Raw genomic sequence first — 25,792 nt, 5'->3', positions numbered from 1 at the left:
ACGTGATCAATCCCATCCCTGATATCTCAATAAGTTAGAATAATTATGAAATTGCATATTCGTTAATATCATCGCCAGGGATACTTCTTAATCCCGTGTGCTTATAATATATAGGGGCTTTTTATATATTGTTAATAATTTCTTTCCTTCGTACCGATTTACGTAGATCGACTTCACGGAGAGAGTGGTTACATGAGCAGCCCTGAACGCGGTGGAGGTGTCGGAAGTAGTACAGGACGATATCCTCCAGGACCTTACAGTGGAGGTGGTAGTTATGAGGATCCTTATTACTCCCAATATTCGGGAACGGTCACGCCGGTGATCGACGAAGAAGCGAGGTAAGATGGCTCCATAAGAATAAAAATGATAAGAAGGAGAAACATTACACGAAATTGAACATTTTAAATCTTGGCTTGAAGAACTTCTGGCTCTCCTTCGATAATGTCACTGTCAAAAATCCAGATTTGATAGTCAGCTTAACTGTAATCATAGGGTACCTATATTTTGGAAATACAATTCTATTGAATTAACATTGCAATTAATTTGTAGAGTAATAATGGATTTTCGACAGTGTTGAATTTCCGGAGCAATGGTTTTCTTTGGGTGTTTTCCTATTTCTAATTATTATCATTTTTTTTTATTAAATATATATATCACGTTTTGGCGAGCGGAGTGCACTGTTTGGGCTTTCACGGCTTTTCGGGACTAACTATACGAATATCCCCGAAGAACAATCTACCGTTTAAATGTTGACGGAAGGAAATTTATCGGTGGAGGAGAAATATTCCTTTTGTTGGTATTTCACTGTTATTGCAATTGGGATTTTTCATCCGCACCGAGTGAACGAATATAACTACGCTTGTTTTATTTTCGTGTGAAGGTTGTACTGCTGATTCGACTAATTGGCACTCGTCGGAAATATTTCCTCAATTCATGTGCCCGGATTACATGTAACGATTATCTCCCTCACGCTTAGCGTTATCGGGCATTTCTTAATAAAAAATCCCAGAATGATTGAACTAGTTAAACCATGAGTTAAACAAATGACATTTCCGTTTCAACAATTTTCGCGATATTCGCACAATGGATATAACCCTAGTAGCACAAAATATTTGTCCTATATTTTCTATATATTTAACGAATATCGTACATTTTGTAAATATTTAGCAGATTTGAAATATTTGCAAAACGTTTACTTTAGAATATTATCTCTATAATATTTATATAATATTAGCTCCATGTGTTTTCATAATATTTTTCTACCAGATATACAAAATATTTCGTTTCATTTTAATACAAGTATTTTTTAAATATTATCTGCCGAATACATTATAAACGTATTAAAAATATTTAAAATCAAAATAAGACGTTTTGCGCCCTCAATGAAATAGCGGAACGAAAATATTAGAAAAATGTCTTAAGTTTTTTGATACCAAATGAAGTGTCCGATAATAGTCGTGAAATAAAAAATGTATTTCTATTATGTTAATAAGTTAAAAAATATTTCTCTATATGTTAATAAATTATTGAAACTAAATATGTCATTGAGATTTTCAAGAAATATTTCAAATATCTTCGAATGAAATCTACAAGAAATCTTAAAAAAATCTTGAGATATTTAGCAAAGATTACAAAGAAATATTTAGAAATTATTCTATGCTACTAGGGTAAAGGAGACAAAAAAAGTATCTTGAGAACTTCTGTGCGAAATTTAAGGTAACACGTGACACTATTACACACTAAAATAGGGTTGACATCACACGCTGCGTTGTGTCTTCTTACACCACTTAATACGCTCAAAAATCCCCCCGAAAAGGGTTAAGACCCCAGATTGTTTCGGATAGGATTTAGATTGAAAGAATTTCTTTTTACCGACAATTAATGTTTCTCGACGGATTCCACGTCACCTTAAGTACCCGAGTGTTCATCCGTAGGGACGCGTTGGGTTGTTCAGGCATTAATGAAAATAAATGATTTATAACCGCGTGTTGCTGGGTTTGAAATTTCGGACGGCGGGAAATGCCGGTACGTAGAGGCAGTAAAAGTTGCACCGAGAATCAGCTGTGGGTGTGTGTATTTGTTGTGGGTGGTGCAGCGATACGGAGCTCCTGGAGGAGTCATACAGCCTTTACGGGGTGAAACCACCTGGTCGACCCCCCTCGGGCCCCTCTCGATCCCCATTCCCACCTGGGGCACCCCCTTTGCCACCTGGTGGACAGACCTACGATGTAACTCGGTACCGTGCACATCTGCGATAACTCGATAGAACAAGTGCCTTGCAGTATTGCGCGAATGCACCATGCCTGCTCGAATGCGTATATACGCCATGCATACGTATGTATACGTACATATGCATTGCTTCGACACCTGATTATGCGCTTCTGCCAGATATGCCTGCTTCCAGTTCGGTTAATTTCATTTTACATGCTAATTCAAACACTGATCCGCTGGAAGGTTGAATTTAAATTGTTAACCAGGTTACGCATCGACTTTTTATATTGCAATTTCTAGTTATTATTCCGGAATGAGAGATTTCACGCGGGAGTTAGTAAATCAAAGGGAATGTTCCCTCGGTTAGGAATGTGAGGTCGATTGGATGGAATTGTTCAACTAGTCTTTTATTTTTTTATTTATGCTTACCCGGTAATTAAATAGAATATTGCGGTTCATTGAGTGGAGAGGCTTAAATAAATATTTGTTATGCCTGTATCTGATGATTATTTTCTTAGATAATTAAAGGTTCAGAGGATTTTTTAGGGCATCTTGAACAATTATGAGCACGTATGATGGTAAACTTTTCGTTAAAAAATCATTTCCCAGATCCTGGTAAAGGAATTAGTGACCGGGTCAGGCTTGCGATGTGGGAATGATTTCCAAAAAATGTATCACACGGAGAACACATTGGTACTCGAAATCAAAATGCAAAAATGTATACAGAACTTTACATATCTTTACATATCATAATCTATTAGACAACATTTCTGGAGAATACATTAATAAAGAAAATCTTAGACTACACAAAGACATTTGGAATTTTGTCTTAAATAATGTAGGTTTAGACATTATATTCCGTGTCTGAGTAATACATTTACCTGAAGCAATAAATGTTACGATGTAAATATTAAAATCGAGTCCCTATCAACATCATATTTTCGGCAAGAGAGAGCAAAAGCGCATATCATAAAAAGTTGGAAAAATGGCTCGGCAGAACAAAGATGAGAATTTTCTTATCACCCTGCCATTTTTCCAAAAAGTGTCCAGCATAACATTAACGTCTACCACGATGTAAAGTGAAAGTCCACTGATTAATGTATATTGTTCCAGTTTTCCTTTCCATTGCATGTACGAAATTATGTAAAAGTTCCAGACCGAGTAATGTTAAATGAGTTCGCATCAGGTAGTTTAAACGTTCGAGTTTGTTGACACCTTTAGTATGAAGAATTGACATTATAAACTGAAAAAGATTTCTGTTCGTTTGAATAAACAATTACCATCCTGCATCGAGAGGATCAACCGAATGGACAAAAGGAATTTTTTCGGTGTAGGAGTGCACAAATTTACGTGTAATGTTAAATTGTAAAACGTTCCATGAATACATTTTTTTGTTTAATTTTCTTTTAAATCCAAGTGCACTCACCTAACAGGTATCTACATTACAGAACATTTGTCGTGTAGAAGTTCATTATTTTTATGATCTTATTTATCTTTTTATACACTAAGAAAAAAAATGTCATCGAACCAAAGAAATGTTTTGCGCAAGATATTTCATTGATACTATGCAAAGAAATATTTTATTGGTTCAATGCATTTTATTCTTTTTTATCGAGGTATAGATTCAGTTTATGAAGGGTAATCAGTGGAATCAAAATCGTTCACGGAACGTTTGGAAACATTTAATTTCAGTTTATTTGTCAAATTGTCGCGATTTGCGTTTGCCGTTGCTTTGTACGTTCGTTCGCTTTTGCCTGATAAAACCATGAATGACCTAGAATTAGATCCGTAGACGTATCGAGTAAGTGAACCTATGCGATTGCATTGCATGCACTTGAGGTACTCACGGAATGTAAGGCGAAGCTATTACAAGTGAGATTCTTGCGAGTTATGCAATACTGAAATGTGTTCATGGGAGGCCGATGCCTTTCGATTCGGTATAAAATCGAAGCATGTCACGTTATGCACTCGTAGTGCATCGAACCGATTGTATACTTGACTAGTATGAAAATGTACCCAACAATGCCAGAATTGAGCGATAAACCAGACTTATTCGACCTTATTGCCCAAGAGTGCATTTTAATTCGGTGTTTATAAACTGATCAGAAATATTAAAGAAAAGTCCAGGCTCAATTCTGGTATCGACGAGGTGTACCAATCAATTGAAGAGACTCGTTGAGATGATTTAACTTTAAAACTCATCCAGCAATAACACTCGACCGATTAACAACGTACTTGTTAAACATCCCACCGAGCCTCGCACTTTACTCAAGGGAGTACTTTTAATCTCAAAGAGAGGCAGATGCGAGATCCGATTAATATTTCAATAAGTGGCCTCGGAGTTTGAAATTCTTTTCCGAATTGCAATTACTCTTGTTAAACGTTGCGGGATAATTCTTTGCAGTTGAATTTCTCCAAATTAAATTCAGCTGCAATATCAGGCCCTAAGAGTTCTCATAATTCCCGTGAGAATTTCATTTTAACAGGCAACTCTTTAATTTGCCTGGTTAGAGTGGGTTTTTTTCCTGCTCTCCAGAAAATGTCCATTGACTGCTCTGCTATCTAAAGAGATGTTCATCTAGATATCATAGAATGGATTTTTCGGCAATTGATATACGGTACTCAAGTCTGACACTCTTTAAGGGATTTATCCTTAATTTGTTTGAATTCTCTGGCTGTTTCTCTCTTGAAGAGGGCAATGGACGGGGAATTTCTGTATGAGCTAATTACTCATCCCACTAAACGTTATTTCTAACAGGATAAGAGTGGAACACATGGAACGGCAGCTTGCTAACTTAACAGGGCTCGTGCAAAAGGCTCTAACCCATGCCCCCCATACTAGCCCCTCTCCCAGGGACTACTTACAAGTCCCAGCAGGACGAGATCCATATGCAAGGACTACAGGTACACATAAGCATGACAATAACATATATTCGATGATCGATTAACGGGTTACCTCTATGCGAGATTTACCTCCAAGATTTAGCTTCTTAACACATTGTTGACCGGCCATTTTACAATGCTAGTCGTTCCGGCACGAGTTAACTCGTTACCGGTTAACAATGTGTTAAGGTGATATGGAAGGGTCATTCTATGTATATATATAGGGTGTTTCCTAAACATGCTGCAAAAATTCAAGGGGTGATTCCTGAGGTATTTTTATGAAGAAAAGTTCATATAAACATTTGTCGAAAAATACTTTCTAAGGGAGCTTCAAATGGGGCACCCTGAAGGCGGTTTTTCCTCAATATTTTCGAAATCGTCCATATTGAAATTATGACATTTGGTATACCGCATAAACTTTTGACGCTGAATCAGAATCGGAGCTCGGAATTTCAAAATTTTAATCAGAAGTGTCCCATACTGAAGGGGTTGAGGGTAAAAATAACCCCTAATTTTAATGAACATTTTTTTTACATTTTGATTTTAGAATATTATACCTGAAGGATTTTTACGTAAAAAAGATACTCTTATTTCATATAGATCGAGCTCCCTTATGAAGCATTTTTCGACAAATGTTTATATGAACATTTCTTCATAAAAATACCTCAGGAATCAACCCTTGAATTTTCGCCACATGTTTAGGAAACACCCTGTATAAAACGTCCAAATATTTATAAAACTTTTCTCCAAACTGGGTGCACCTTTAACACGTGATTATGGAGGCTCTAAAGAAGAACGCGATGCTCGTGAATTTTCATTTTTCACAAAAAAAGTATGATTTTTGTTCTGGTCTTGGCTAGATAAAGAGGATTTTTTTTTTATGAAATTTCACGAGAATCGCGTTTTTCCTTAGGGCCTCTATAAATACGTGTTAACGTTTCAAATTATTTAGTAGAAGTGATATCATGACCAAGGTGGTTTTTGAGAATGTATGTTTTAGGAGGGTCCGATAAAATTCGCTACAATTTTTGACAGTTCAATGTCATTTGGTCATCAATCAAAATTTGATTTGGATAACAAATAATTAAACATAGTTAAGAATGACTCTCGTCTTCTCTTAAGCGATCATGTAACGTTTCCTTAACGTCGGTATAATTACAGCGAGAAGGAGACTTCAATATGTCATAACATTACATTTACTAGGCTTAATAAAAGTAATTAGCAAACGTTAGTAATATGTAACTAAAACATGTAACAAACATGGTACAACATTTTCACATTTCGGCCATCACGGGCTTATTTATGTGTCCGCAAAATTATTTAAAAGATATTTTAAAGTGCTTACTAACAATACTTTGTCCTTTCTTTTTGGAAACGTTACATTCCTTTGAGGACTCATTCGTCCATCTGAATACGGAAGAAACAAACGTCAACTGAATTCTATTGTGTCAAGAACTTTCAAGACCTTGAATAGAATTATTATTTTCAATTGCGAGTGCGAATATAACAGCATACTTATTTCGTTCTAAGTAAATTCGCAACCCTTCCAATTCGCGTTTCTGTTTTCAAAAGAAGGCTGCATAAAAAGGAAATAAATTCAAGGAATAATTAAACGAAAGAAGAGATAATCTCTCCTGTTAATCGTAACTTTTCACCGAAAAAAAAAAGAAAAGAAAAAGAAGAAAAACAAGAAAATAGAGCACGTTTTGCTTTTACCTCCGCCTTTCGAGCCGCGTCAAAACTCAATAAAGGATTTTTCATCTTGTCGCGATGTAGAGCGACACAACTCCGACTCCTGGGTTTTGGCGTCGGCCATCTTTAAGATACTTTTCGGTCATCGTAGAGTTACATTACATATTTTAGACTTTTCGCCTTGCGCGGTATATGCAACTACCAGGTACACCGGTTAATCTTGTCGACGTACGGTGAGAAATAAATATTCAATTAACAAACACGTCCTCCAAGGACCTGAGTTACATATACCTCGCAAGCCGTGCCAGTAGAAATAACTTCCGAATTTAGATTCCTCGCCACGAGCCATGCAATGTTATGCAATTATCAATCTTCACCCATATAACAATATAAAAAAAAAATTAGAAAAACACGTGATGACAAGAAATACTAATTGTATGACCGTCGCAGGATCGGATCATCGCAGTCCTTCCCTGGAAAATTCATCTTCTTTCTGGTATATCTCTTATTTTTGTTCTTATCAATTTAAGAAGTTACATGGCTCGTGGCTCTACTTATACAATTTTCTTTAACCCTGCTGTACAAGTGCTTTATTATTCCGACTAACGCACACCAGGCGCAGGAGACGAGTTCGACAAGCACTCTAGCTCCAGCTCCGCCTCGCTGCCAGGTGTGTCTTTAATTCCTACTCTTTAATCGCTAATCACTAACCATCGATCACTAATCACCGATCGCTGATCTCTCTTTCTCTCTCGTGTCTATCAGTCTTTGTATTCTATTTAACACGTTCACTTTGTCGGCTCTTCCGCGTCACGCCATGTAGATATTCTCTCGTCGTGATGTCATTGTCAATATAAAACTGTCAACCTGCCATTACAGATGAGTCGTACTTAAGGACCGATGTTAAGCCGCCGAAATTAGGCAAAGGTTCGCCCAATTGTATTCTCTTCTGCTTTTTATACGTGTTTTGTTTAAATTTCCCTGTATGTCCTAATGGTCTTATGGCACTTTCGTAGTTTCACTCTCTCTCTCTCTCTATGTCCTTGGGCGTTAATTTCGTTTTAATTATTTCTGTTTCCTTTTTAAACGCAATTGTGAGGTGTACGTGAAAGCATGTTGCATAAGTTCTGTGATGATAGATGTTGCACTCGTTTTACTGTTGTCAATTGTCATCTGTCAATCGTTTCCCTCTTTCTTTCTTTTTCTTAACAGAAAGTGATAAGAATCCATGTAAGTTAAATGTTTCATCGCCGACAACTTGAGAACCCGGTTATTTAAGGAAATTGAATTTTAATTTGGATATGGTCGTCTTACTATTTAATTAATTATTAACGCTTTTGGATGAAGTCGTTTCTTAAATCTAATGACGTTTTCTTATCATTTAGTCTCGTCTTATCGTTATTTAGTAAATACGTATTTGATAGGAAATGTGTAAGTAATTTGTGGGATGTATACAAAGTTGGACGTATTAAAAAGATTCAGCAATTGTTATAAGTTGTATGTAAAAAGTTTGTTCAGCTATACGTGGCATTCGGTCCGCTGAATATTAAGCTATTCAATTTCTGGTGCATGTAGAGTTTTTATATATATGTTGGAGCGGTTATTGTTTCGTTACTCGATATGTACATACAGAAGTGACATTTTCGATAAAAACATTTCATTTGTTTTATCCTATTTATGGTGACTGACAATGATCCGTATTGCACACGCGTTTTCATTTTTTATTCTCGCACAGTCGTATCGTTCACAGAATATGTCTTTACGTCTACATTCTAAAAGTATTAAGCTTGATTAAACAATCTAATAAAAAATGAATGTTTCAATATAACTAGTTTTCGTATTAATTCACGCGCGCTTCAAAAAAAAAAAAAAAATACACCAAATGCTATGGAGGAAAAAAAGAATTAAACGAAGAATGAATGTTATACACATATATAAAGCATCATAATTTCCTTTTAAGCTTATTTGACTACATTATGTACTATTTGTTAAAACGTTGGCACCTAACTTATACATGTTATATTTTTCTACTGTCGATAGAAATGTTATGTGATTTTAAAAAGTGCTTTCGTTTACTAGGTATGAAATAGCTGTAAAGCAGATTTTTTTTCACTCCATTGTATAGCATCAGTTCTATTGAATGGGCACAATTATTCTGTAAATAAAAAAAAAGCACCATCATTGTTGCCAGTCTGACAAAAAGTGTCGGCAAATTTGCTTCAGCATGTATGCGGCCTTTCAAATAATTATTTTTTTTTTATGACCGGGGCATCTAAATGTCGTCACGCCTGTTAACATATTTGTATATTACGTGATCATGCAAAAGTCAGCCGCATTAAAAAGTCCGATAAACACCCGATCTATTGCAGACAAGTCGGTGTCATTCGAAAAATCGGTATCCTTCAGCGACGAGCCTCCAGACATGAATTCACCCAAGCAACACTCCCCTCAACATGCAGGTAATTGCAGGTGCACAATGCATTCGCAAATCGTGCCAGAATCACTAACAGCACTAACCGAACGGAGAGATTGGCGGACTAGGAAAATAGTCCATGATTTTCCATTCAGCCCCTTCCTTAACTTCTCCATTTTATGTTAAAATCGCAGACGGAAAGATCTGGTGATACCTGTGTCCAATGGATTGGACCTAATCTCGAGTACTTTTGCATAATTATAAATTGCACTAATGCATTTCCTAAATTTCACCATTATTTATTCGCCATTCAACTTCTCTGGTGTATGTTAAACTTATAAGTTTACTCTTATTTTTTTCATTTGATTGAAACTTCTTCCAATAAACTATACCATATTCTCCTTTCAAAGATACATCAACTTGATTTAAAAGTATATATTGTTCGTATGATCACATACTTCTTCATTTTAAGGAAAATTTCATTTATTCGAATGAAAGCATTTATTTTTCATTTAACTGCATTCTCGTTTCCCCGCCCGTGACCATCGCATTTATTAAAAGTAACTATTTTTTTTTTTTCATTCAATTAAATTTTTTTCTCAGTGTATAAATCGTAATACCGAGCATGAGATTCAATCCATTCGGGAGTTCCTCCACCCAGTTAGAGATATTTACGATTCTTGTGGTAGGGCAATAATCCTATTCATTAAATTCACCTGTCCGCCATCTCTCCAGGAGCACTAATCGCTACTAATTCCGCCATATTTACATGCTAATCCAGCAAGAGCCTCCTGCGATTTATCGCCCAAAGGGGAATCGGGCACAGAGAGGAATAATTGCGATTTATCGTTGCCTCTTAGCCGGGAAACGATGTCCACCTCAGAAGATAATACCCGCCTTATGCTCCCCAATCTACCTCTAAATATATGTATTATATATTTCTCTTAACTAACGAGATAGAACTCTTTGCAAGCGTTCTCTCTCTCTTTCTCCTGGGACCCAGGAGGCTCTTCTAAATTTAAGGTGAAGTGAAACCCCCCTCAAATCAGTCGATTCGAATAAGACACTTTTTTTAAGGGTATTGGATCGAACCGTCTGAAACTTTGTCACATAACTCGCGATCACCTAAGAATTATCCTGACCCTTTCAAAATTTGAATTTTCGAAAAAGAATTTTTTCACTTATCCTAGACCAGAACCAAAATGCCGACGAGATCTTATATTTCGATCGATATACAAGTATCGAAGGCTCCGATATGAGAAACGATGGTGTCAGGACAATTGTACTACAATTTAGAGCACTCTAGTAATCGAGAAACTCACATTTGCACGGGATAAAGGTAAAAAAAGTGTCTTATGCGCTTTTGTGCTAAAACGAAGGTAACTCGAGGTCTCTGAGAGAAAATTTAGTTGCCACTAAAATCACAGGTGGCGCAGAGTGTCACTCTGCAGTCAATTACTGCCTCAGAAACCATGAATCCAAAGGACTTCTGGAGTTTTACTTCGATTTCTTTATAATTATTGTACGAAAACGACAGGTGTAGTATGCCATTTGGTACAATACCCAATATAATTCGACACGGCCGTCGATATAAATGCGAAGGTCGGCAACATAGGTATTTAGAATAATCTTTTTTACCGACGTCGATCAAGTTCCTCGAGGTGTTTCACTTCGCCTTAATGCTGATCAATTGTCACGAAAGGTTCGCCCACTAATCAGGCTTGTTCACTCGCAATGTAACGATCTAACCCTCCATTCTCGTGCAATTCTGCAATGCCCACGACCAACTAGCGGACACAAAGCCAACGAAACCGGCAATCAAATCCTCGACGTTGCCGAGGATGTCCTCCCAAGGTAAAGCTTACTTCCTCTTGAGCTACTTAACTCTTGAGCGGTGATAACCCGAATCGCGGTGCGCGGGTGCCCGTAAATTGAGATTGGCACTTCCGGGCCCGCGCAAAGCGATCGCCACTGACGGAGTGAAAGATGTGCGATGTTAACGAGCTAATGGCGGTCGGTTTTTACGGCTGTCGGCGTTGACGGGAACGAAATCGTTTCAGAGAGGGACAGGCACAAGCCCCCGCCACCCCCGAAGCCGGCAGCCCTGGCCGCGGGGCCCTACGTCTACAGGGACTTATCACTCACGCCGGAAATGTACAATCAGCTTAGAGGTCTGCAGAAGAAGGCCAAGGACTTGAGGCAGGAAGTCAGGAACCTCAGACGCATGTCCCAGACCCAGGCGCACATGGTCAGGGAGACCATCAAGGATACCTTCATCACCATCAGGTACGGCTGAACCCAGGAAGAAATGTGTTCCGTGCACGACACTCATGTATTTGAATTCATTGCGGCTTTTGAAATGTCAGACAAATTTCCAGAAAGGGACTTACTTGGGCCCATCGGGCCATTTATCCATTTACCAATTTCCTGACTCCGAAATACGTTCGTGAATTTTAGTTTTCTACGATACGGTTATATTGCCCCGTACGTCCCATCGCGGAGGTTTAGGGTTCTTTAGAATTTTCTCGGGTTGACCGTCCCTATCCTTTACCGTCATACCTTTTTTAACTTTACCGCTAACACGTGCGCGCAACATGCACAGGGGCATACAACATGTTTTTCTATCTGCACGGCAACTAGAAATTTTCCGTTTTCACCCAACCGTAGTGGACAGCTATCGACCGATCACGAGGCCGACTATTCGATTTTAACCGCCCTTCTTAAAATCAGTCAGTCAATCGTTATGTACGAAATTTGCTACCATCTCCTCAAAAAATGTAATGCGACCGGAGGAGGAATCCTGTATTTTTTCTGTAAGTCAATCAGTCTCCGTCTCTCGATAGAATTCAACGTCTCTCGTCAGCCTTCACCATCATCTCTGCAACTGTTATCGGTATTCACGCGTGAAGAGCTGACAAAATTCAATAAGTCATTCGTCAATTTAATATTATAATAAATTTAAGTTGTTTTGTTCGCGACAAGTCTCACTTTTATTTACTTATCATGGACTTGAACCAACATAGCACGTTTTGGATGTTTCACGCTTCTTAGAGGCTTAGAATCGAAAATGAAGAGTTTCAGGACCTAGCTCGAACAATTTTGAATACCGTAGAAATGGAATATTACAGAGTCAGATGGGAAACTGTGGTGAATACTTTCACCAACGATTGCGAGAGAATGCTGGCTTGTCCTGCGGCTAACGCGTGTTTAAAGAGAAAAAATTTAGTTGCAGCTAAACGTCACAGATGGCGACGTTGGTTCGTCAAAATATAAAGTTATGGATTCATGGGCTTTCGGCAGTTTTACGTCGATATTTTTATCATTACTTTACCGAAATGACATATAGAACCCTTCGGTTCGTATAATTCTTAACGTAGAGTGTAAAAGACAATATAAATATAAATGTCAGGAATGAGACGCGCCACCTTATGTTCCCACTTGAGTATTTGAAACGGCGCTACCACCAAAAAGGGTATAGATGAATTTTGCTTTATCGACGTCGATTAAATTTCTTAGCGCCTTTCATATTCTCTTAACCCACTGAGCACGAAACCCTTTCGACGTATGATCGACATGCCCACAGGCGACATTGCACCAAACGTCGGACACCTTGAAGTGCCTTTAGTAGCCAAAGGGTTAAGCCGATGTCTAAGGTAGTTTTTACCGATTAGTGACGACTAATTGCGCGGATATATTACCTTAGACCTCATGTATTATTTTTTCTTCCCTCTAACTCATGACTGGGGTAGATATATCCACTCTGCTTGTTTTTCGTTGCCAAAATGTTTTCCGTCATCGGTAAAGGTGAGTGTTAGTAGGCGAATCCCTTAATTTTTTAATGAGGAAGTTAATGATCGGTAGGAAATTTAATTTTAAATTCTAGTTTGTAGATATACACCCCATTTATATATGAATGAACAACAAATACTGGGGTGGGTTTCTATTTGTGAGTTTAGGGTTAATTGAATGCAATAAATGTTGGATGACTTTGTGCTCCTAACGCATCGAACGCAAAAATAGTAGTTTACTTATTGTCACATATGAATTTCGACTTGAGAGAAAAATTATTCGTATTGCGGAAATACCCTTTCCGATTTGAATATTTTGACGCTTGCAGCAATTTAGATTTTAGCGACGAGGCGTTACTGTTGCGGAGAATATTCAATTTTAGCTTTTCACGGAAAAAACGAAACTAACCGATCCGAAATTGCATTCCGAGAGTGCAAAAGACTCGTGAAAACATTTATGCAAAAAATCGAAACGCTTGGAATGTAATAATGTTAATTGGTGGAATTATTTAATTATTGAAATTCTAATGTTTATATTTATTTTAGGGCCATGTTGTTGTCCGGAGGAGATGCAGGCTGGGCTTCTGGGGATGCTGAAAAGATTAGACTGAGCCGTGAAGAGGACCTCTACAAGCAAGAAATGATAAGGCTGGAAAAAGATCTTACGTGAGTGGTTATGATTAGAATGTTTACCCATAAAATTAGCGCCTAGCGTGATAACTCTTGTTCTTATTATATTCACTATGTTGATACTCGTGATAGTAATATTATATGCATTTTACAGCGAGCTAGAGAGCACAGTGGAGGAATTACGGGGCAACGTCATCAACCGAAAAACACGCGTCAATATGTCGGACGTGGAGAACATGGCTTTGATTCTCAACAAATCAAGGTTCGAAATTGCCTAACTGTCTTCGATTACATTTTGAACTTTCTACATAAATTACAAGATTTATTCTAACAGTTATAGCGCTAGTATATTATCTTAAAGAAAAAAAAAAGTGTCACTTTAAGACAACGAGCAATTAATAAACCGTATTTGTATGAGCGTAGATTGACATTTTTAAATAACAAATGGTCCATTTTAGAGCTTTATCTTTGAAACTGCAAAAAGTGTAACTGGAAGAACGTAAGACGTGGAAGAACTTGAGAACCAATTGTTGAACGATTTAAGGTGAAGTGAAGCCCCCTTCAAATTAGTCGATTCGAATACAACACTTTTTTTAAGGGTATTAGACCAAACTGTCTGAAACTTTGACACATCACTCCTGATCATCTAAGAATTGTCCTGACACATTCAAAATTTGGATTTTCTAAAAAAAATGTTTAACTCAGCTCAGACCAGAACCAAAATGGCGTCGAGCTCTCATATTTCGATCAATATACCATTATCGAAGGCTCTGATATGAGAATCGAAAGGGTCAGGATAATTTCACAACAATTTAGAACACTCTGGTAATCGATAAACTCGTATTTAAACGGGATAAAGGCAAAAAAAGTGTTGTATGCGCTTCTATACTAAAACGATGGTAATACGAGGTCTCGGAGTGAAAATTTAATTAACCTGGAAATCACAGATGGCGCAGGGGGTCCCTCTGCAGTCAATTAGGACCCTAGAAAGCATGAATCCAGAGGATTTCTGGAGTTTTACTTCGATTTCTTGATATTTATTGTACGAAAACGGCAGGTGCAGTATGCCATTTGGTACAATACCCAATATGATTAGACACAGCAGTCAATATAAAAACGAACGTCGGCAACGTAGGCATTTGGAAAAATCTTCTTTATTGATGTCGATCAAGTTCCTCGACGTGTTTCACTTCACTTTAAGTATTGTCACCTTTGAAGTCGACGTAGCGCTAAGAAATCATTGTCTTGATATAAATTAGTTAACTAGATCGTTTGAATTCCGCAGCAAAACGGTGGCGGATCTAAAAATGCGGTTCCCGAGCTTGCAGGAGGGCATGAAGGGTCTCCTAAGCTCCGAAATGGAGAAGGTCGTCCGGGAGGAAAAGTTCCTGAAGGAGGAGCCAGAACGCCTCGAATCCGCGTTAAGGAGGTGCAAGAAATTAACTGGAACTCTCGTCACGCTCAAACGGTAAATTCCTTTCGAAAAGCCTGCGGGATGTCTTCTCGAAAGGACGATTATCTAAAGCGGTTCTCGTTTTAGCTTGGCGTCGGTGCAAGAGCAGCGATTACCGAACGCGGCGAGTGTCGAGACCGAGGAGACACCACCGATTACGCCGACCTCGGCGCAACACTCCAAGGTAATTGATGACCCTGCTTGCTGTCCTCAGGTTCCTAACTTTCTTTCCAAGCCCCGCTGTCATTCTCGTGCGCTAGCACCGACAATGCATGGAAGAGAAAAGAGTCATTGATCTCCGATTACTTGTCCGGCGAGTGTCAGTCGAGGTTGATGGAAGGGACGTCGCTCCGAATGCAACCGGTGCAAATCTCCTGCTCCACGGCTCGAAATTGATCGGCAAAATTTCAGAAGACAGTCCGAACTGCGAGTAATTCCTCTATGTAGATACTTTTTAACATCAGGATCCGGAGTGGAGCTGGTAAAAAAGAATACACGGTGGTTCGAGTCGTCCTTCCGTCTCTAGGAGTGACTCGAGCAGCAAGGAAATGGGAGACTACTCCAAGGCACAGTTTACTTCGCAAAGTTTCAAGTAGTGGGGGTTCGAGGGATAGTTTATTTCTTTTAATTTCTAGCTAGGTGGATCCGTTTGGGAAGTCTGGATAAGGGTAGGAATATTTGTCGGGATGATGGGGAGATGATTCCTTTTTGCGGAGTAAACTGTACATCGCTTATCCAATGTCCCACAATGCTAAGCGCATGCGACGAGTGATAGATTTATCTATATATGACACAGGCTTAATAATACTGTTAACTAACGAGAACACTCATCTATTGTAAGAAAATTATAAACCGTACCACGTATGCTTTTACTATTACAGAAATCGGTACAATAGTTAATACCAAACTGCCTATTCACGACCTATCGTTTTTGAGTAAAACTTCACGGAGCGTTCTGCCTTGCTGCACGATTTTGGCTCCATCTGGTAGATTTTTTTCGAAGGAAACGAGATAACTAATAGAAGACATCCTTTTTCAAAAATAAATTATCAATCCAGGGAAATTAATTTCCCTACTCGTAAGAAAGTTCTCAGATCTCGTATCAAAGATTCCAGCGGCATTATCGAAGAAGCATTCCATACTTATGCAAAAATGAATCTCGGATAACTATTGGAAAAAATATACTTGTTGATTTTAATTAAAGTATATATCGTGCAGCTCGGCAGAACATAAAGAGACCACTCGAGGAGTAGCTGTACATGCAATTAACAATTGGCATAGTTCTGGTGCACAATTTGATTGGTAAATACAATTCAGTTATATTAACACTAGCAGATTATTATCGTGAAAAATGACTTCAGTGCTTCTCCAATTTAAATCTGATGGGATTTAATTCGTTAATTCGACAACCTTGATTCACATTCGGCATCAAAGTCGATCAATAATTTGCTAGTGAGTCCTATTTAATTTTCGTTTTGCGCACTGTTTTATTTGGAAGTTCAAGTTACAACTATGAAATCTGATGTAAACCTTCCTGGATTGAAGTCCGTACGAAAGAAAAAAGAAAAAAAAAGAAAAAGAATAATGATTTTTTGAGTTGTCCCTGCCCGCTCGGATTGCTCTCCGAAGTCGGGCGTTTTACGCACACTCTTTGTGAGATACTAGGTTCCTAGATTTAGCCACCACGTTTTATCTCGTAGAATGTTAGCTGATGCTTCGCTCTCGCCATTTCATAAACTTTTCCTAGGTCAGAGTGTGTGCAAACCGAATTAACGTGGAACATGACCAAAGAAATAATTTCTAAATTCGAGATACCTTACTCGTAAGATTTCCCAATTGTGAAACTAACGATTCCTGTCTCGATCATAATTTTAATAAAATATCGAATCTTCGCGAATAACCTTCCAATAATCAATATTTAATTCTGGGAATGGTCGATAGAATTTTTCCTATCTAAACTGTCATGTTCGTTATCGTTATAAACATTTGCTACCACCCTGGGAAATAAGATTAACCACTGCAGATCAACAGCGAATAATGACACGTGCAAATGTTATCTAAGGAGCTTAAGGTCTCGAAAACTTTGGAATATTCAACACTAGAATGTGGTACGGCCACTTAGCGGAAAGTTACATTTGTACCGAATTTGCCTAAGAATACGTAATTGTTCTTTCTCGAAAATTCGTCGCCTAGCTTCCTCCCCCCCGACAGCTCCGTTCCAAAATATCAGAAGTCCCTAGAATCGGAATATATTATCATTGTCCACTGGCGTCAGTGTCTGATTAACTCCTGCAACTTGTTTCTTAATGGACCCCTCTGCTCCAAAAACCTGAAGACCAATTTCAATGTTTGCTGTGACCCGATAGAATAGATACTTAACAGTTAGCTCATGATGTGACAAAACGTTAACCCTTTTTTTTTGTTTTTGACATTACTCAAAGCTTAACTCGAAGGATGCTCATTTTCATGAGAAATTACTGTCTTATTTCGCAGTATCATAGGATCATTAGAAATATATAACTCTTTCATAACGGAGTTATGACGATTTACATATAATTGTGCGACTAGTAAAATGTAACTAAGTGAGTAACATCTCTCGCGTGTCTTAAATCATGAAAAGGAACTAATAATGTTTTGTCAAATCATTGTATGTTAGTTGTGATCCACAAAAGACTCAATGTTATACCTTGTATTACGTGAGCTGCCGCAACAATGGTTTTGCATACAAAATCAGTGTTGCCGATAACGGGGCTGGAGGTAACCGAAGTGCAATTTTTTTCCAAAGCTGCACAACACCATACACACAAAGACACAAAGACACGAGCGTATTAAAGCTACCGAATAGTGAAAACAAAAATTTATTATGACCTGCAGCAGTGAACGTATTGTTCATTTTTGTAGTATGGCTGGAAGTGGAGTACTAACTTCAAGGAGGCCATACAGACCAGTCACGAGTAATTTTTACTAATTAATATTAATTCATTATTACTCTATATTGTTATATATATATATATTACTTCTAATCGTTCGATATATCTATTTCATGAATCATATATACAGAATCATTATCGTTCATTGGACTCTAATTGTTCTGTCAAATGGATTAGAGGGAACAAAAGATCGCTTCTTGCATTTGCGTTGACGAAACTGAAGCGTTCTCTCAATGGAACGAGTTTCGATGACAATTTAATTAAATTCACATATGCACATATGTAAATTTTAATTTGTCCACGCAAACCAAGCATTACGATGTCTCGAACGTTCAATGAATTTCCACGTAAAGTCCTTAATCTTCATATCGATTGAAAGTCATTCTTCCTCCCCGAAGATAGACACTTTTTAATTAAGATGTTAAAAAAACAATTCCGTTAAAAATGATACTTAAATTGCACCATAGAGATACATATATTTAAACACATCTATTCATTTGACGGAACATTTCGAGACTGCTTTGATGAATATTCTACATTACACTGTGCTACAGTCATTTCAACATATTTCCACTTTTGATTCGTGCTTGTTCTAAGATTACTTTGATTTTGTGCAACGATAACGTTTTTCTCGGTTTCTGCAATCTCCTTTATATTCGCTCTACTATCGAAAGGTCCTCCTCTGTGTACATAAACCGTCTCAGCAATGGGTGTTGCCATTTAAATCATTCTCAAAAAGACGAGAAAGAAACAGCCAAAAAATTGAATGAATCGCCGATACAAGAGGCCCCGCGCGATGCTTAAACGGCAACATATATGCTGGCATTCTACAGATTTTTAATATATATAATTTACAATGTGTATGGTACTGACAAGTTCTCGCGTCAAGATCCTCGACGAAAGTTCGCCATATTTTTTTCCTTTTTTTTCTTCTTTTTTTTTTCTACCAATCTTGGCATTTTTCCCGGGCAACTTTTTCCGCGCGATCGTCGCGTGAGACCCGTCGAAGGGCTGTCAATACGAATCGATCAGTTTCGGGGCCAGTAGTAAGCGATAAAAAAAAGAAAAAAAAAAAGAAAAATGAGAGATCGAGTCGTCTCGCATTGAGCGATGCGAGACAACTCGGGGGTGCGACTCGGTACTATTTAACCAATTTTGCTCACAAGACACACGCTCCAATCCACTTCTTATAGTAAGGTGTCTACGTCCCGACGTTTTAAGGTTTACATTGGATTTCCTCAGACGGCTAATTGATTCCGTTACGATTATTGTTAATTATTATGACCGCCGTTGGTACGATTTACCGATGCGATTTCCGATCTGTCGACAGCCAAAACTATGTATCCCTCCTTCTATTTCTGTCCGTTTCTGTAAAGCCCTGTGAACTTGACGATATATTTATATATATATCTGTATATATCTATATATCACTGCATCTATATACCTATATACATATATAGTACGTGCTAATTGGCAATGTTCTCCACTACCGTACCAAGTGCATACTTTTTAACAAATGGGTGACCGGAAGGAAGTCTCGCCGTTTCTCCGGTGGCGTTTCCGCAAAGGAACGGCGACGTTTCCTTAAGCTACACCCTTTACGAGAGACATGTATACCTCCTATATACACCGATGAAACCGTAGAGTAATAGTGTAAATTATTGCTATTAACAACTAACCACTTAATCAATCTTTATGGAATTTCATTGACGTTTATTTCGACCCTTGGTTATCTGTTCTTTAGCTTCTTATATCTGAGTTCACTCGTCTCTGTATACTTCTACAGCTGGTATATATATATATATATATTTATCGACTTTAGTGTTATATTGGTATAACTATATACGTCCTATACTCCCTCGTTATGTCTCTCGACTATTAATGTTTTGTTTGTTTTTTTTTTTCTACGTTGACGCGTGTTCATCCTTTTGTTCATCTGTCTAACGATACTTTCGTTTCTGTCGATACTACTGTACTCCTTTTTTCTCTCTAATTCCATTACTACTGCCTTACTATAAGGATTGGACTGAAGGTTTTGTCTGTATATTTTTTATTGGCCTACTGTTTTTTTTTTCATGAATTTTTTTTCTCTCTCTCTTTCTCTCTCTTGATTCTCTAACGACTAGACGACTTTCAGCATGTACGCGACTGCATGTGGCATGAGGAATGCACCGATGCACTTGTACTGGACACTCGGTACACGTTTTACCACTGTACATAGCGCATGTAAGATACTCTGTACTACCCTCTGCCTTCTCGATGGCACCTTATCTTTAAGCGGTTGTCCTTGCTAAATGTTTACAGGACATCAATGACAATTTCCTGGTAACTTGTCGTTTTCTCTGCCAGTTTCCCTGCCACTTCTCTTTTCACACTTAGTCCGTACTCTGTGGTAATCGACGCTCGATGGTCGGTAAATGTTTAGTTGTATATGTAATTTATATGCAGGATGGGGCACTTAAAGTTAAGGCTTAAAGGAAAGCTGCCTAAAAAAAAATGTAATCGTGTCAAGTGATCTTTGACGGGATTCGAGTTCAGGAAACGAGCTCTTATTTTATTTAAATGTATAATTTCAATTCGATATTTTTTTCATTGCCCGGAAGTTGGGGAATCGATGTTGAATCTGTTTCAGTTCACGAATCATATTACATTTGTGTTGATTTATGCTATTACTTGAAAAAAAAAGAAAGTTTACAAAGTCGTTACCATATGAGGATTATTCTGGATTGAACTTATTTCTCATCGGATGCAATATTATTGGCGATAAAGGTGATAATTTTATGCGTCGCGTTCTATGTACACTTTTTAATGGGAGCATCAGGATCGATTAAAGGGCCTGGAAGGAACTTTCCATTTTTGTCCTGTAAACTGAGTTACATGTACCACTCGTAACAACGACTGACTTAATCGCAGAATGTGCGACGAATATAAACAATTGGGACTTGCCGACTAGATCGGTCGCGGACCGAGGTTCTCTAATTTTGTATTTTTCGTTTTTGGTTTTCTTTAAGTTGACTAATACCGGACAACAATCGACGCCAAATGTTAAAGAGCCCCAAATGAGTACTGACTTGTAACATGCACAAACGTAACCGACTGCAGGTAACTATCTAACAGAATTGATATTTTTTACCATATTTACGTTTCTCGATTTGTACAAAATTCATTAACATCCGTTGCGCTTACTTTCTCTGCCTCCTCTATTTTTTGCATGTACGTGTCCGCATAGATTTGGCATGATAGTTACGGTCAGAATCAAGAAACCGAATTTTAGAACGTGGCACATGGAAGGTATCATCCCATTAAAGTGGATTAACGTTAAAAAAAAAAGAAAAGGATAACGAGAGATGACGTTAAAAGGAAAATAATTACTTTCAACATCTACGTATGACATCTTCCAACAGGATTTCTCCATCCACGTGCCACTTTAGAAGACGGCACATTATCACAACAAATGGGCAAAGTATCTTAACAATTTTTCATGCTAAATCGCTTATACATCTATCGCGGTTTTACTTAACAAATCTTGTAAAACAAACTCGCCCCCAATCTCGACACCAGGAAGATCATTAATAATTAACGCATCGAAGGAGGTAAAGAGCAACTGTTTACACCGAGGGGAAATTATTTATGTCAGCATTAACATATCATACATGAGCATACACTAAACCATTCACAGCTTCCATTAACTGTTTAATTATTTACCTACATTTGAAGTATAATCTTAGCACCGCTACCTAGTGCCGGCTGCAAAGACAAATGATGATAAAAAAGAAAAACTATTATCCAGAAACTTTCTACTTACCCAGTTTGTACACTTGCAATGAAAGTCAAGTAACAGAACCCAGTCGAACTTGTACCCTAAAACGTAAAACAATGAAATACTAGGTATTATCAAGAATACTAAAAATGGAAAAGAATACTTTTTTAGACGAAGTCCGCGTTCTCTCCACCACATCACCTCCCATAGACAATACTCGAGAACTAACAACTACCCCCTGCAAACTCTGATTACGCCATGCAACCACACCTAACAAACATTCATAAATTCCGTCTTAACCCTCAACCGGAAATTGGAGTATTTCGACCCAACGCCATCGTATCCTGAAATGTGTACCTTGCATACGCAATCCGGCACTGCACCGCATTCTCACGTAGATAGTTGCGATTAATACTCGAAAAAAAAAAAAAGAAATTGTTGGTTCATTCTGAGAAGAGGGACGTTCACACATTTTGTCCACATTTACGACACGACGACGTTGGGTGAAAACGGTCCAGTTCTCATGAAAAGGGTTAAAAGTACCCGGTCTCTTTCCCCTCGGTGCGTCGGCCGCTCCTTCCGGTGCCGGTAGGATGCTTTGCCCAAGTAAAGACGGCGGCCGACGTCTCGTGACCCGCAAGGGTGCTTAGGTCTAACCCTGGGTTCCTGTGTCAAACAGACAGCTGCCCCTGTGCCAGCTGAACGCACTGTCCTGGGGTCAGCGGGCGTCGTCGGGGGAGGGTCCCACGCTGTCGAGCCACCCGCCGCCAATCAGCAGCGTCCGGAAAACGCACTCGACGCTCTGCTAGACGAGCTGCAGACGTTCTCCAGGCCGGCCTCGCAGATGTCGCAGGGGTCAGGCGGGGGCCACGCGCCGAGTCTGTCGGAGATCGGGCGAAGCGCGAGCCAGGGGGTGGCCCGGGGCCCGGGGGCGTCGGAGCCGGGCCGGAAAGGCAGCGTGGACTCCTCGACGAGCCTGGCCGCGGTGAGCCCGGGCCACGCGAGCACCCTGCGCCGGCTCCACTCGTACCCCTCGAGCTCGGACACGGACACCTCACCGCCGATCGCGCGGCTCCAGGTCTCCGAGGGGAACCCGCTGCCGGGGGCGGGTCACCCGCAGAAGCCCCCCGTGCCGGAGCGCAACGCGGAGCTGCTGCAGCTGGCTAGCGCGCGCCGGGTGCCGCCCCCGCCGCCCCCGCGGACGAGCTCCAGGTCGCCCCTGGCCAGCCCCACGAGCCCACAGCTGCCCCCGCGGAACCCCACGGGGACGCTGCGCCGGGGGCGCGTCAACCCCAAGGACCCGGCGGCCCCCGCCAAGCCCCCGATGGCCCTGCCGGCCTCGGCCGCCGCCCCGGAGGACCTGCTGCCGCCCAACAGCATCCTCTCCGCTAGTAACTCCAGCTCCTGCGAGAGCATCAACTCCCAGGAGGGCATGCAGAACAAGAAGGGTCGCCAGGAGCAGCTCGAGCAGCGCCACCAGGAGCTCCTGCGCAAGCAGAAGGCCCTCCAGGAGCAGTACGCCAGGCTCCAGCAGCTCCAGAGGAACGCGTCGGGCCTGACCACCGTCCCTCCCGCGCCCCCGGACCTCTTGAAGAAGACCGGCTCCGAGAGCAACCTCCTGGCCAAGATGGGTCTGGGCCTCAGCACCACCGCCTCCGGCTCCCTGACCAGCCTCACTGTGAAACCGCCCCAGGAGCAGCCGCAGAACGCGGTCACCGGTAATCAGACCTCCACTGCCTCCACCACCACCACCACCAGCAAGATCTACGAGACGGACATTCTGTGACCGAGAAGTTTCCTACCGAGACTGCTGAGAAGGTCCATGGGGCGATGGTCGCGCGTTGGTAGCGCCGCGAGTTAGCCACCGGATCTGCTGATGTAAGAGGCTTTCCTGGAGACGCTTTTGGTCGGACCCAGGGAGGACCCGGGTCCGGGCAAGACGGACCGTTCGGGTGGAGACTGGAAGGAACGCGGCACCGTTGTCCAGGACCAGAGCCGGCTGGTCGTTTCGCCTATTCCGGGGCATTGGACCACTTCTAGCGCGTCAGCTCATTCTTTGGCCAATCCGATGCAAGATCGTGAAGACCATTTTCGAAGCGAAGAAGCCGAACGATCGAAAACCTCGTTGGTCGAGACTCTACATCCTGAGGCCACCGCCATTGCCCCCTAGGATCACGTCCCATCTTCGACGCACCTTGTCCCACCTACCATCATCTACGGGAGCATCGAACACGGGTGGCAAAGCCTTTTCTTCCACCATCGGCTTCCACTTCTGCAGGAGCGCAATCTTCCTGAAATTGTACAATGTTCAGTCCGACTGGAGTACCCAAAACACCAACACCGAAAATACAGGACCAAGCAGAAGACTTTTCAGGCTGGAAATAACCAGATCTCAGAGACGGTTTCGAGACTGAGCGCTATCGTTAATAAAATCTACAATAATGGCTCTCCATGGTCAAGAGGAACCTTCTACAAATTCCCGAGAAGCTGGAAATCAAGCAGGAAACGAAAGACGGTGCCTGATCCGTTGCTTTGTGGAGATACCGTATATATCCTTTAGATTAATAGCTGGTCTTCGGGTCTGCAGGTGTTGATGCTAGCTCTGCAGGTGCTCTCGACCCTGCTCACGTTCAACACCGATCACATCCTTTGCAAGAGGTCGAACCTATCCCATGCGGGGATCACCAGGAGCTGGAAGATGGAGCCTAGACTACCGATTCAACCGATCCTCGTTAGCGGATCACGGGTTCAACCACGAAGTCCGAACCTTCTAGGAGGACTTCGTGAATTCATCGCCGAGCTTCAGCCTACGAGGCTGAGCGACCTAAACTAATGTTCAGACGATTCGTTACTTAGATGTCGATGATATCAGGATACCAATACGTTTAGAGACGGATTTCGAGGAACCTTCACCAAGGACGACCGGCGGAAGGACGAAGAGGATCGCACGGAGCAGCGATGCATCGTCCTGGCTACCTCGGTAGATGGGAAAACAAAATCGGATTTGCAGGAAATCGGCTCTTCGAGGCTGCTTATGGGGAACCAACGCCCACGGAAATCGGCCGATCGGCGCGACTGTAAAAATAAGCACGCAACTACGCGAGATCCGATATTACGTGTAGAAATTAGAGAATCGTGAGTCAAATAGGTCGTACAGGACGAGATTAGTGAATTACTTAATACGCTAACTGTAACTCTAAATAACGAATTTAAACGGATAAGGTATTTAATATTGCTCGGTTCTGGCTGTTATACTGTTAGGTATGTATGTCGACGCGACGCGGCGGCGCCCTCTTCTTGGTGGTGCCCGGAAACGGTACCGAATATTCAAGGTCGCAACTAGGTGGCCAAGGTCACGGCCGAGACCCTGCCGAGGTTGGCCCCCTCGGACTTCCGGTCTCAGGGGCTCTTCCGGGCGATGGCGTCCGGTTTCGCTTGTTCCTCCGTTTGTTGAGGAAGTCCAGGATGCGCATTCTGACAGGACCATGATTTAAAGGAATCTGAGCATTCGTACCGTTAAGGATAAAACGAGGACTAGCTAAACACCACGGGAGATTAATGTTTCATGAATATTTAGAACTCTGTTCCGCTTTAGTTTCCACCACTGGCGGATGTTAATGAGCATTCGTTATGCTCCGTAATTTTACTATCCGAGACTGATAGTGGTCAGTTTCCATTGTTAAATGCAGTGATGTCGACGAAACTGGAGGATGGTAAATGAGTACAGAGGGATTAAGAAATTAGTTTTTCGGGTATTGTTTTGTCTTATCGTAAACGTCAAGCTTAATGATGAAGTTCAAGACGCGTCAATAGAATTGGATGAAGAGGTGGACGTTTAAACTGTTAGCATAATAGAACGAACAAAATTTTCCCCCAACTAGGTGTATGTAATCTACGCGTTATACACACAAGATCGTATAATCTTGTATCCGTTCTTCGAATCTTGCTAAGAATCCCTTTAAGTCAGGTTCTGTCAGGACCCCGAAGACCACTACATCCGATATACGAATTTCTAACTCCAATCAAGCCGCG

The 25,792-nt window shown here is 40.5% G+C and overlaps 1 protein-coding gene across 4 annotated transcripts in view; it reads left to right on the top strand.

Moving 5' to 3' along the window:
* The window catches only part of LOC105702209 (coiled-coil domain-containing protein AGAP005037), a 114,841-nt gene extending 90,663 nt beyond the window's left edge, over positions 1-24,178 (top strand). Inside the window, exons 8-19 of one of the 4 annotated variants that reach the window (XM_012429587.1) lie at positions 167-338; positions 2,096-2,236; positions 4,970-5,115; positions 7,666-7,713; positions 9,156-9,245; positions 10,991-11,053; positions 11,260-11,485; positions 13,534-13,653; positions 13,772-13,879; positions 14,903-15,085; positions 15,158-15,254; positions 22,440-24,178. In XM_012429587.1, the coding sequence (XP_012285010.1) occupies positions 167-338; positions 2,096-2,236; positions 4,970-5,115; positions 7,666-7,713; positions 9,156-9,245; positions 10,991-11,053; positions 11,260-11,485; positions 13,534-13,653; positions 13,772-13,879; positions 14,903-15,085; positions 15,158-15,254; positions 22,440-23,546 (2,501 nt within the window). In that variant the 3' untranslated portion in view covers positions 23,547-24,178. Of the gene's footprint in view, positions 1-166; positions 339-2,095; positions 2,237-4,969; positions 5,116-7,402; positions 7,457-7,665; positions 7,714-9,155; positions 9,246-10,990; positions 11,054-11,259; positions 11,486-13,533; positions 13,654-13,771; positions 13,880-14,902; positions 15,086-15,157; positions 15,255-22,439 lie in introns of all 4 variants that reach the window. The other 3 variants (XM_012429588.1, XM_012429589.1, XM_012429590.1) reach the window with 3 other exon arrangements.
* Positions 24,179-25,792: the final 1,614 nt, after the last annotated feature.

Source organism: Orussus abietinus, unplaced genomic scaffold (assembly GCF_000612105.2).
Source record: "Orussus abietinus isolate OABI.00-Male unplaced genomic scaffold, Oabi_2.0 scaffold99, whole genome shotgun sequence".
NCBI classification, from domain to species: Eukaryota; Metazoa; Arthropoda; class Insecta; order Hymenoptera; family Orussidae; genus Orussus; species Orussus abietinus.
The sequence above is the reverse complement of the archived record's forward strand: the minus strand, read 5'-3'. Positions and strand labels throughout refer to the sequence as shown.